General features: G+C 52.2%; 1 protein-coding gene across 1 annotated transcript in view; it reads right to left on the bottom strand.

The window, feature by feature from the left end:
* Positions 1–12,024, bottom strand: part of LOC119464423 (aldehyde dehydrogenase 1A1) — a 97,328-nt gene that overhangs the window by 67,298 nt on the left and 18,006 nt on the right. Inside the window, exons 2-3 of the mRNA XM_037725385.2 lie at positions 11,266–11,370; positions 10,644–10,784 (exon numbers count right to left, since the gene is read on the bottom strand). Coding sequence (XP_037581313.1) covers positions 10,644–10,784; positions 11,266–11,370 — 246 coding nt within the window. The remainder of the gene's footprint in view (positions 1–10,643; positions 10,785–11,265; positions 11,371–12,024) is intronic.

Below are 12,024 nucleotides of genomic sequence, written 5' to 3'. Positions count from 1 at the left end.
AAGCGTCGAGAACACAGCGCACACGAAGCTATCAGCACTCGGCGTACTCTGTCCTCATCGAAGATAGCTTTCAAGGCACGCGTGGTCGCGTCATGCGCAGCCGCCGCTTGAGTACAGTTGATCAAGGTTGATAATGGTTAACATCGAGAGGAGGCAGCGTCGTCGACCACGTCTACGTACAAGGTCTATCAAACGTGAAACTGTTCAATTACGTCACGTACTACAGCACGCATCGGCCAGGGCTCATCGGCCACGGAGCAGCGGTATCATCAAACGCACCATCATCCAATTCCAAGATAAAGATGAAACGCAACAAGAAGAGCCAAACAGGAGACAGTGTACATAATAAATTAATCTATTTGCTTCATTTGCAAAATCTCTCTCCAGATTTCATCCCACGTCCACATCCTCTGGTAGTTATCTATAAGATGAGTAAACATTGCTGCTACCGGCCTCTTCCACATCGTCTAATGCTGGTCTCAGTTACCATTTCGGTGTTGCAATCGCGGTTCTCCGTTTCACGTTCTTTCGCGGTGCTTCTCGCCGTCTAAGGGAGGGTGCGAGAGGGGCTGTCTTCTGCCCCTCTGCCCGCCTTTGACCCCATCAAGGACTGAATAAAAGCTGTGTCTCTCTCTCGCAATCATACCAAACACAGCAGCATACGACGCCGGCCTTATTAGTAGCAAATACTTAAGCATCATTTAGATAACTACCTAATTTTAGCCACCACCAGAAGCAGACTTGCTATGTTGGTAGAATTCCGTGACAAACAAGACAAAAGCGCCTGACTGTTGTTCCCCTGATCAGCGTCCCTATATATTACAAAGTGCTATCTTTTCATAATCCGTAATCAACCATTACGATATATGATACACTTATATTTAATTTCGACACAAAAGTTGGTCTCGAAATGGCCGTCCTCGTGTCATCGACTTACCGTGCCATCACACCACGTTGAGTGAGTGAGTGAGTGAGTGAGTGAGTGAGTGAGTGAGTGAGTGAGTGAGTGAGTGAGTGAGTGAGTGAGTGAGTGAGTGAGTGAGTGAGTGACAGAGTGGAGGTGAGTGCGAGTGCGAGTGAGTGCCTGTGAGTGTGAGTGGAGGTGAGTGCGAGTGCGCGTGAGTGCCAGTGAGTGTGAGTGGGAGTGCGAGTGAGAGTGAGTGCCAGTAAGTGTGAGTGCGAGTGAGTGCCGGTGAGTGGAGGTGAGTGCCAGTGAGTGTGAGTGGAGTTGAGAGCCAATGAGTGTGAGTGGAAGTGAGTGTGAACGTGGTGAGTGCCTGTGAGAGTGAGTGGAGATGAGTGTGAACGTGACTCAGTGCTGTGAGTGTGAACGGGGTGAGTGCTTCTGGGTGTGTGGAGGTGAGTGTGAACGTGACTGAGTGCTGTGTGATTGGAGCTGAGTGTGAACGTGACTCAGTGCTGTGAGTGTAAACGGGGTGAGTGCTTCTGGGTGTGTAGAGGTGAGTGTGAACGTGAGTGCAGGCGAGTGTGAACATGAGTGAGTGGTTGTGAGCGGAAATGAGTACGAACGTGGTGAGTGCTTGAACGATAAGCCGAGGTGATATCGGTTCACCTTGCTTGCGGAAAAATGGAGGCACGTTGTGTGTACAAGCTCACTCGCGGTGATGACTTATCACACTAGCAGATTGTACACGCCAAGATAGAAACCACTCACTAAGGTCGTAATCATCCAAGGATCAGGCATGAGTGAGACAATGTATAATGAGATGAGCGGATATATTATATTGCGATAGCAATTATATGGACGCTCCAAGCGAACTTCTGCCATGGTCGTGGACGTCGTTGTGAGGTTCCGTATAAAGTCCAAACACGGTAAAATCGTCGCAGCGTGCCGGCGGTACGCTGCGTGTGCGAGTGCAAGCTTGCGAGGGTCAGCCGACACTTGATGCTCGATCTCGCGCGTGCGAGGGAGAAGGCGGGGCGGAAGCGCGCTGCTTCTGTCACGCGTCAGACATTGGGGGGGGGGGGGGGGGGGGGGGGGGCGTCGTCTTGCTCCGGCGGCGGCCGCGTGGGTGTCGTATCTCGAAAGCGATCTGCGATGTGGAAAAAGGGCACGCGTGCGCCTCCTCTTCAAAGCGATTTGCGACGTGCAGAATGTTCAACTAGAACCGGTAACTTCGTATGCGCCGTGTTTTCGACGTTTAGTTCGCTTTGAAGCGAGAGGCGGCACGAAGGTCAATACGCTCGCGGCTATAGCTGCGCCTCCTTACTCCAGCGTTCTGACAGCGAGTTTCCGCGGTCATCGAGCGAGATGCGTTCATGTTAACTGTTCGCGCGTGACACCGTGCTTCTCTATTTAGTTAGTAGGCGAATGTTTACAATTTTATACGGCCCATCAAACTACTATCCTTGCTTCGTATAGCTCTCTACTAATTTGCTATCGCAATCGAAGCTTCGCCTTTCGGGCGAAACTGCGACATTTTCTTTAATACACCAGGGAATATGTATGGGCTGGAGCGCTGATGGCAGACATATCCAAATCATGACCGGCAAATTTTGCCATGGCTTCCACTGAGTGAAGACGTTTAATACCTTGTGATTTGCTACAGCTTCGCTGGTCATCCGCCTTCAGAGGGTGAATGGCTCCTCATTTTCTTCCTGCTTCCCTCTTAAACGTACACGTACAGGCTCCTTATATAAACAGGCAAAGCGGAAGAGGGACTAGCCAAGTTAGCACAGAGTAACAGTCACGCACGCTCGCATACATGGAGAAAAAGCGAAGATGCAATGATAGATACCGATTTGTTCTCCCTTTTGTGTTTGTTTCGGCGTTAAGTGGCTCACTATGCGGACAGTCAATCTCTCCCTATATTTCCCGCTCTAGCTCTTGGCTCAATCCGACCGAAGGGGAGCTTAGCAAACATGGGCGGCAAGCATGCACACGTCTAATGTCAATGACAAAGAGATGGACAGAGAGTTTCGGGCTGACGTCAATGTTTATGTCACCATGAATAAATTGAAACGAAAACTTTAGTCGTGCTACTTTTGCTCTTCTTTGCAGTGTTCATAAATCAGCTCTCTTTAATATTTAGTCAACGAATCCGTTAACTTGTATTTATTAAAACATAACCTTATTGCCGTCCTCTGCACCCCTTCCATTCTTGCAATGAGTTATTTTGTGTACGGAAACCAAACAATATTGGCGTGCTCCAGCACTGTTCGAACAAGCATTTTGTAGGCCAGCAAATTTTATCTGGGGGCGCAAGACGAAGGTGTCTTCTGAGAAAGAAGAATCGGTTTATTGCTCAGCATGTACATTGATTTCCACTTGAGGTTATTTTGTTAACATGGCTTTCCCTTCGGAGAGCGTGTGTTAAAGTGACACCTAAATATTTACGCTGAAATGCACAAGTGAGAGGTGTGTCATTAATAATGTAAGTAAACTCAGATATCTGTTTCTTTCTTGCTGTTAGCGTTACAGATTTTTCGGCATTTAGAGTCATTTGCCACTCCTGACATCAAGAAAAGGCAGAATTTTGTATATGGTGATTATCACTGTGATTAATTTTGCGGTACGAAATACAATAGTAAGCGAATAGACGGATGTTACCATGTAATCGGGAAGGCAAAACTTTTATGTATATTAAAAATAAACCTGGTTCGAAAACACTGCCTTGGCGCACTCCCGATGCAACAGGTGCTAAATTGGAAGCTTCGTTATGAATTTACACGAATTGTGAGCGGTATAGATCGCCACAGTGACTCATGAGTGCACTCACTCACACTCGCACTCATTTCAAAGGGGTGAGTGCGAGTGAGTGCCAGTGAGTGTGAGTGGAGGTGAGTGCGAGTGAGTGCCAGTGAATGTGAGTGTAAGTGAGTGCGAGTGTCGGCGAGTGCCAGTGATTGTGAGTGCAGGTGAGTGCGAGTGAGTGCCAGTGAGTGTGAGTGGAGGTGAGTGCGAGTGAGTGCCAGTGAATGTGAGTGTAAGTGAGTGCGAGTGTCGGCGAGTGCCAGTGAGTGTGAGGGCAGGTGAGTGCGAGTGAGTGCCAGTGAGTGTGAGCGCAGGTGAGTGCGAGTGAGTGCCAGTGAGAGCGAGTGCCAGTGAGTGTGAGTGGAGGTGAGTGCGAGTGAGTGCCAGTGAATGTGAGTGTAAGTGAGTGCGAGTGTCGGCGAGTGCCAGTGATTGTGAGTGCAGGTGAGTGCGAGTGAGTGCCAGTGAATGTGAGTGTAAGTGAGTGCGAGTGTCGGCGAGTGCCAGTGATTGTGAGTGCAGGTGAGTGCGAGTGAGTGCCAGTGAGTGTGAGTGGAGGTGAGTGCGAGTGAGTGCCAGTGAATGTGAGTGTAAGTGAGTGCGAGTGTCGGCGAGTGCCAGTGATTGTGAGTGCAGGTGAGTGCGAGTGAGTGCCAGTGAGTGTGAGTGGAGGTGAGTGCGAGTGAGTGCCAGTGAATGTGAGTGTAAGTGAGTGCGAGTGTCGGCGAGTGCCAGTGATTGTGAGTGCAGGTGAGTGCGAGTGAGTGCCAGTGAGTGTGAGTGGAGGTGAGTGCGAGTGAGTGCCAGTGAATGTGAGTGTAAGTGAGTGCGAGTGTCGGCGAGTGCCAGTGAGTGTGAGGGCAGGTGAGTGCGAGTGAGTGCCAGTGAGTGTGAGCACAGGTGAGTGCGAGTGAGTGCCAGTGAATGTGAGTGTAAGTGAGTGCGAGTGTCGGCGAGTGCCAGTAATTGTGAGTGCAGGTGAGTGCGAGTGAGTGCCAGTGAGTGTGAGTGGAGGTGAGTGCGAGTGAGTGCCAGTGAATGTGAGTGTAAGTGAGTGCGAGTGTCGGCGAGTGCCAGTGAGTGTGAGGGCAGGTGAGTGCGAGTGAGTGCCAGTGAGTGTGAGCGCAGGTGAGTGCGAGTGAGTGCCAGTGAGAGCGAGTGCCAGTGATTGTGAGTGCAGGTGAGTGCGAGTGAGTGCCAGTGAGTGTGAGTGGAGGTGAGTGCGAGTGAGTGCCAGTGAATGTGAGTGTAAGTGAGTGCGAGTGTCGGCGAGTGCCAGTGATTGTGAGTGCAGGTGAGTGCGAGTGAGTGTGAGTGGAGGTGAGTGCGAGTGAGTGAGTGCCAGTGAATGTGAGTGTAAGTGAGTGCGAGTGTCGGCGAGTGCCAGTGATTGTGAGTGCAGGTGAGTGCGAGTGAGTGCCAGTGAGTGTGAGTGGAGGTGAGTGCGAGTGAGTGCCAGTGAATGTGAGTGTAAGTGAGTGCGAGTGTCGGCGAGTGCCAGTGATTGTGAGTGCAGGTGAGTGCGAGTGAGTGCCAGTGAGTGTGAGTGGAGGTGAGTGCGAGTGAGTGCCAGTGAATGTGAGTGTAAGTGAGTGCGAGTGTCGGCGAGTGCCAGTGAGTGTGAGGGCAGGTGAGTGCGAGTGAGTGCCAGTGAGTGTGAGCACAGGTGAGTGCGAGTGAGTGCCAGTGAGAGCGAGTGCCAGTGATTGTGAGTGCAGGTGAGTGCGAGTGAGTGCCAGTGAGTGTGAGTGGAGGTGAGTGCGAGTGAGTGCCAGTGAATGTGAGTGTAAGTGAGTGCGAGTGTCGGCGAGTGCCAGTGATTGTGAGTGCAGGTGAGTGCCAGTGAGTGTGAGTGGAGGTGAGTGCGAGTGAGTGCCAGTGAATGTGAGTGTAAGTGAGTGCGAGTGTCGGCGAGTGCCAGTGATTGTGAGTGCAGGTGAGTGCGAGTGAGTGCCAGTGAGTGTGAGTGGAGGTGAGTGCGAGTGAGTGCCAGTGAGAGCGAGTGCCAGTGATTGTGAGTGCAGGTGAGTGCGAGTGAGTGCCAGTGAATGTGAGTGTAAGTGAGTGCGAGTGTCGGCGAGTGCCAGTGAGTGTGAGGGCAGGTGAGTGCGAGTGAGTGCCAGTGAGTGTGAGCGCAGGTGAGTGCGAGTGAGTGCCAGTGAGAGCGAGTGCCAGTGATTGTGAGTGCAGGTGAGTGCGAGTGAGTGCCAGTGAGTGTGAGTGGAGGTGAGTGCGAGTGAGTGCCAGTGAATGTGAGTGTAAGTGAGTGCGAGTGTCGGCGAGTGCCAGTGATTGTGAGTGCAGGTGAGTGCGAGTGAGTGCCAGTGAGTGTGAGTGGAGGTGAGTGCGAGTGAGTGCCAGTGAATGTGAGTGTAAGTGAGTGCGAGTGTCGGCGAGTGCCAGTGAGTGTGAGGGCAGGTGAGTGCGAGTGAGTGCCAGTGAGTGTGAGCGCAGGTGAGTGCGAGTGAGTGCCAGTGAGAGCGAGTGCCAGTCAGTGATTGTGAGTGCAGGTGAGTGCGAGTGAGTGCCAGTGAGTGTGAGTGGAGGTGAGTGCGAGTGAGTGTGAGTGCAGGTGAGTGCGAGTGAGTGCCAGTGAATGTCAGTGTAAGTGAATGTGAGTGCGAGCGAGTACCAGTGAGTGTGAGTGCGAGTGAGTGCCAGTGATTGTGAGTACAGGTGAGTGCGAGTGCGAGTGAGTGCCAGTGATTGTGAGTGCAGGTGAGTGCGAGTGAGTGCCAGTGAGTGGGAGTGCAGGTGAGTGCGAGTGAGTGCCAGTGAGTGGGAGTGCAGGTGAGTGCGAGTGAGTGCCAGTGAGTGTGAGTGCAGGTGAGTGTGAGTGCGAGTGAGTGCCAGTGAGTGTGAGTGCAGGTGAGTGCGAGTGAGTGCCAGTGAGTGGGAGTGCAGGTGAGTGCGAGTGAGTGCCAGTGATTGTGAGTGCAGGTGAGTGCGAGTGAGTGCCAGTGAGTGGGAGTGCAGGTGAGTGCGAGTGAGTGCCAGTGAGTGGGAGTGCAGGTGAGTGCGAGTGAGTGCCAGTGAGTGTGAGTGCAGGTGAGTGTGAGTGCGAGTGAGTGCCAGTGAGTGTGAGTGCAGGTGAGTGCGAGTGAGTGCCAGTGAGTGGGAGTGCAGGTGAGTGCGAGTGAGTGCCAGTGATTGTGAGTGCAGGTGAGTGCGAGTGAGTGCCAGTGAGTGGGAGTGCAGGTGAGTGCGAGTGAGTGCCAGTGAGTGGGAGTGCAGGTGAGTGCGAGTGAGTGCCAGTGAGTGTGAGTGCAGGTGAGTGTGAGTGCGAGTGAGTGCCAGTGAGTGTGAGTGCAGGTGAGTGCGAGTGCGAGTGAGTGCCAGTGAGTGTGAGTACAGGTGAGTGCGAGTGCGAGTGAGTGCCAGTGAGTGTGAGTGCAGGTGAGTGTGAGTGCGAGTGAGTGCCAGTGAGTGTGAGTGCAGGTGAGAGCGAATGCGAGTGAGTGCCAGTGAGTGTGGGTGCAGGTGAGTGCGAGTGAGCGCCAGGGAGAGCGAGTGCCAGGGAGTGTGAGTGCAGGTGAGTGCGAGTGAGTGCCAGTGAGTGTGAGTACAGGTGAGTGCGACTGCGAGTGAGTACTAGTGAGTGTGAGTGCAGGTGAGTGCGAGTGCGAGTGAGTGCCTGTGAGTGTGAGTGGAGGTGAGTGCGAACGTGAGTGAGTGCGGGTCCTGGAAAAGTTATGGTGAGTGAGTGTGAGTGAGTGTTCTCCCACACTGCCGACTTATGTGAGTGAGTGAGTGAGTGAGTGAGTGAGTGAGCGAGCGAGCGAGCGAGTGAAACAATTTTAATCGGTCCACAATAGACCCGAGTAACAAAATTTGTCGACTTTACGTAGCAATAAGACTAGATATGATGATATGGCTCATAAAATAAATAAATTAGAGCGCTACACGCATTTGTTCGGGATAAGTTCACGTGCAGCAGACGCTGCGATCGCTGGAAAGGAGCCAGCCATCGCATCACGACCCGCCGTGGTTGCATAGTGGCTAAGGTGTTGGGCTGCTAAGCACGAGGTCACGGGATTGAATCCTGACCACCGCGGCCGCATTTCGATGAGGGTGAAATGCGAAAACACCCGTGTACTTAGATTAAGGTGCACGTTAAAGTACCCCAGGTGGTCCAAATTGTTTCGCAGTCCCCCACTGTGGCGTGTCTCGTAATCAGATGGTGATTTTGGGCGCGTAAGACCCCACAGTATTTTTTTTTTGTTATAGCACTTATATGAACACTCCAGGCACATTTCTGCCGTCGCCGTAAGGTTCCGTATAAAGTCCAAGACCGTCGCCGCGCGCCCTACGCTGTATGTGCGAGGGAAAGCGTGCGAGGGGAGCCAACGATCGCTGTTCAGTCTCCTCCGCGCGTAAGGGAGGAAGGCAAGCGGGCAGGAAGCGCGCCGTCTTCCGTCTCGCGCGAGGCACCCAACGTTGCGAGGCACCGGGGGAGGGGAGTGAGAGGGGAGGGGGCGCGGCATTCTACTCCGGCTGCAACTGCGTATGTGAGCGACCTGCGTTGGGGCAGAGTCTAGGCGCTTCGACGGCTCATACCTTTGTGCCTGCTGCGTTCTTGCCGATTAGTTTGGGTTGAAGCGATAGACAACACGACAACACTTCACTCGCTGCCGCTGCCGCGTTTCCTCACGCCAACGTTTTGACAGCGAGTGTCCGCGGTCACCGTGTGGCGACCGCGGTGTTCATCACCGCGGTCATGAACACATCACCCACATGAACACATCACCATGTGTTCATGTTTGCTGTGCGCGCTGACACAATCCTTGTTAATTTACTTAGCAAAAGCGAATGTTTACAAGCTGATACGGCCGATAAAAATACAATCCTTACTCGTATGGCTATCTGCTAATTTGCTATCGCAATCGATGCTCCGCCTTTCGGGGGAAACTGCGACATTTTTTTTTCATTGTATCACGACGTAATGACGCATCCACCATTGCTGGACTGAAACCCAAATTGGTTCGTTGACACAAGTACCGTAGTTAAATATTTAGTGCACCCCGACACTTGCCAGCATTTTGGCTAGGAATATGAGGCTTTGGACCTTAATAAAAAAATTGTCGCTGTTTCGCCCGAAAGGCGAAGCATCAGTTGCGATAGCAAATTAGTAGAGAGCTATTCGGAGTAGGGATAGTAGTTTTATCAGCTGCATAAACTTGGACACATTCGCTTACTAACTGAATTAACAAGCGCGGTGTCAGTGCGCACAAGCAAACATGAATAGATCACACTGAATGACCGCAGACAACGACTGTCGAAACGCTGGCAGCAAGCGCAGCCGCCGCAGCGGGCAAAGGTTCGTGCGGTCTATCGCTTCAACGGAAACTGAGCGCAGAATGCACAGCGCATACAAAGGTCAGAGCCGTGTGGAGATAAGAGACGGTGCGGGCGACCGCCACCACAGCCAGTACAAGCGTAGTTGTTGGCAGAGTAGAAGCTGCCCCTCCCCCCACCTCCCTCCCGCGCTTCCTTCCCGCTTTCTTGCTTTCGCGTTGGAGATTGAGTGGCCAGTTCCCCTTGCTGCCTGTTGCAAGATAAGCATTTGGTGCCGCAGCACAGCGTCGTCCCGCCTCCCTCCCTTCCATACCCCCACGGCCTTTCGTGCGACGGTCGCGTTTGCTTTCCGCCGTCCGTTCGCTCTTCGTGATAGCGCGCGTCCCCCGCGCGCTTTCACTCGCGCATACGGCGCGCAGCGACGATTTTATCGCCTTTGGACTTCATACAGAACCTCACGGCGACGACGACGGCGACGCCGACGGCAGAAATCTGGTTGAAGTGTCCATATAATTGCTATCGCAATAAAAATTATGGTTGCTCCCTATTTCAGAGGAATCGGTAAAACACGAAAGTGAAACGAAGGAGTTTTCACAGCTGTTGCATGTTTAGTGTACGTAAAAAATTAGGTTGCAAGTAGCCATCAGCGGCACCCTACCACAACACAGGGATCCTCGACAATTGTTACACAAGCGAAAGTTGTCGAACGACTCGCGACCGGGAAGCATCCCCCGGAGAGACTGCATTGCACGCGCCTGAGCACTGCGCAAATCCGCCATAACCGCACAGGAGTTCGCAAATCGTACAATTGATACCCAACGGGTTGTTAGTAAATCGCTTCGTGAACTCACGGACCGCTGCAGCGAAAGGCGCGCGATTGGTGGGTCGGCGACCGTGTTGCAGATTTGCTTGGCGCGCGATGTCCTGTTGGCGGCGGCGTCCTGCTGCCGAGTCGCTTCGGCGAAAGTACGACCATTTTGGTACGGCTCCGTAGTGTCTTGGGCAGCCAGTTGAGTTGCGATACGCTCAGCTTCAGAAATGCGAGTGACAGAGTTCGCAGCGCGCGCCGCGAACGCACGAAGGCGTTCTGCTTTACGCTGGCGTGTCTCTCGCGGGACCAAAGCGAGATTCCCCCGTCGACGTCGTTGCCTGTCTGCGCCGCTTAGAGAGCAGTTTTCTTAGTTGTTGTCATCGCAAGTGAAGCAGTAGGCGACGTGTATGCACTGCTGATGCATGTTGAAGCTGCACTCCGTAGGCGACGAGGCGTCACAGGCTAATCGGACGCGAAAGACAAACCATGTGCGGAAACTGAGTCTACACCACCTACACCAGGCTACACCGCGTTGGAGCCTCCGTTGCTCTGAGACTACCGAAGCGCTCCCTGTCGGCGCTCGTTAGTGTCATGATGCAGTACTTCGCTTCACCGCTCCTAGATGGCGGCGCCATCCCTGTCAAGAAAGCATATTTTACGCGTTCGCGCCGGACGTCACATCTATTACAGAAAATTGACCCTGGACCCTGGCATAAAGCAATTTCGTGTTAAAAAAGGAAAATCAGAAATGGCTTTTCGGTATACTTAATGCGAATTTGTACGGCGCGAGCGTCCACACTGAAAGATAGCGCCTTTTCTTACCGCCATATAGTCGGCGTTCTGTTCCATCAGGTCGGCCAAACTGTTGATGATGGTGCCGCGCTGTGAAGCGTCCATGGTTCGCCACTTGGAGCCGCGCCTGAAGGCTTCTCTCGCTGCTTTCACGGCCGCGTCGATGTCTTCCTGCAAGGAAAAAATGACCCAAATACGCAGACTTGCGTAGGAAAAAAGTTCTCATCGAAATTGCCCCGAAGGACAAGTAAAAGGAGTAAGGAGAACGTAGCTTTAGAGTCACCGAAGAAATTGCGAGTTATTTTCGATTAAAGAACAACGTCTCAAGGTTAAGCCAGTGGTGTAGATAATGACAATTTTAGTTACGCACGTGCAATGACTGATTAATTGATATGCACGCTTTCATGAACAGGTCGTTTCTTGGTTCAAAGACGAAGCTGCGGGCGAAAGCACAGCGAGTGACGGCGACTCCTCCGCACGCCTAAAATTGGCAGTAGCATTATGGAAAAATCGAAAAGAAAGGAAAGAAGAACACCGCAGCTAATGATTGCGAACGCACCGCTTAGACTGTGAGAAAGCTGAGCAAGTTGGTGACGATTCACAGTTTGAAAAGGCAGGCGGACACACGGACACATTTCGTCAGAGAACTCACCTTGCTCCCTTCCTGGACATCAGCTATCTTTTCCTCATTCACCGGGTTAAACGTGGCGAATGTCTTCCCAGACTTGGAGTCGACGAACTCGTTGTTGATGAAGATCTGTAATGTCAAGACAGAAGGTTCGGCATCAAAACAAACTTTACTTGAACCGCAAATACCATTATGTTGTAGCACAAGCAGCTCTGCATAATGGTATCAATATGAAGCAACGTGTTTTGTGGCACGCAAAAGACTCCTTCACCGGCTACGATGAGCAGATTCGACCCATGGCCGGTCTAGAGGACCGTCGCTCGACCTCTATCTTAGCTTTCCCCAGAGAATTGGGTCGACTGCGCCGGCTGTGGATGCCGATAGTGGTAGCAAGCTCTCTCTTCAACCATCCTTATTATCGCTTAAGCTTTCTCAATAAACGTTATCATTAAAACTTGGAGGACGGTTAAGCTTCGCCTTTAAGAGTGGAACGCGATAGCATGCAAAGATCCCTGACTGTTTCTCACGCTTCCTGGTAACTGCAGCTAATGTAACCGTAATGTTTACCGGGAAACGCTGGCGGCGAGCGCTATGCACGAAGGCGAGCTTTCTGGTAGAAACGCGGGCTCTTGCGTGGGCCGATCCCAGAGGTAGTGCACAGCTACGCCAGAAAGCTTACATAATTTTCAGGTTTCTGTCATTATTTCTCACTTGTAATACTTCAGACTGAGAAGATTTACCATGCGAGGCATGCACTGTCGCTGTTTTGTTTCACGAAATTTG

Source organism: Dermacentor silvarum, chromosome 9 (genome assembly GCF_013339745.2).
Source record: "Dermacentor silvarum isolate Dsil-2018 chromosome 9, BIME_Dsil_1.4, whole genome shotgun sequence".
Taxonomy (NCBI): domain Eukaryota; kingdom Metazoa; phylum Arthropoda; class Arachnida; order Ixodida; family Ixodidae; genus Dermacentor; species Dermacentor silvarum.
This window is presented reverse-complemented; position numbering and strand designations above follow the sequence as displayed.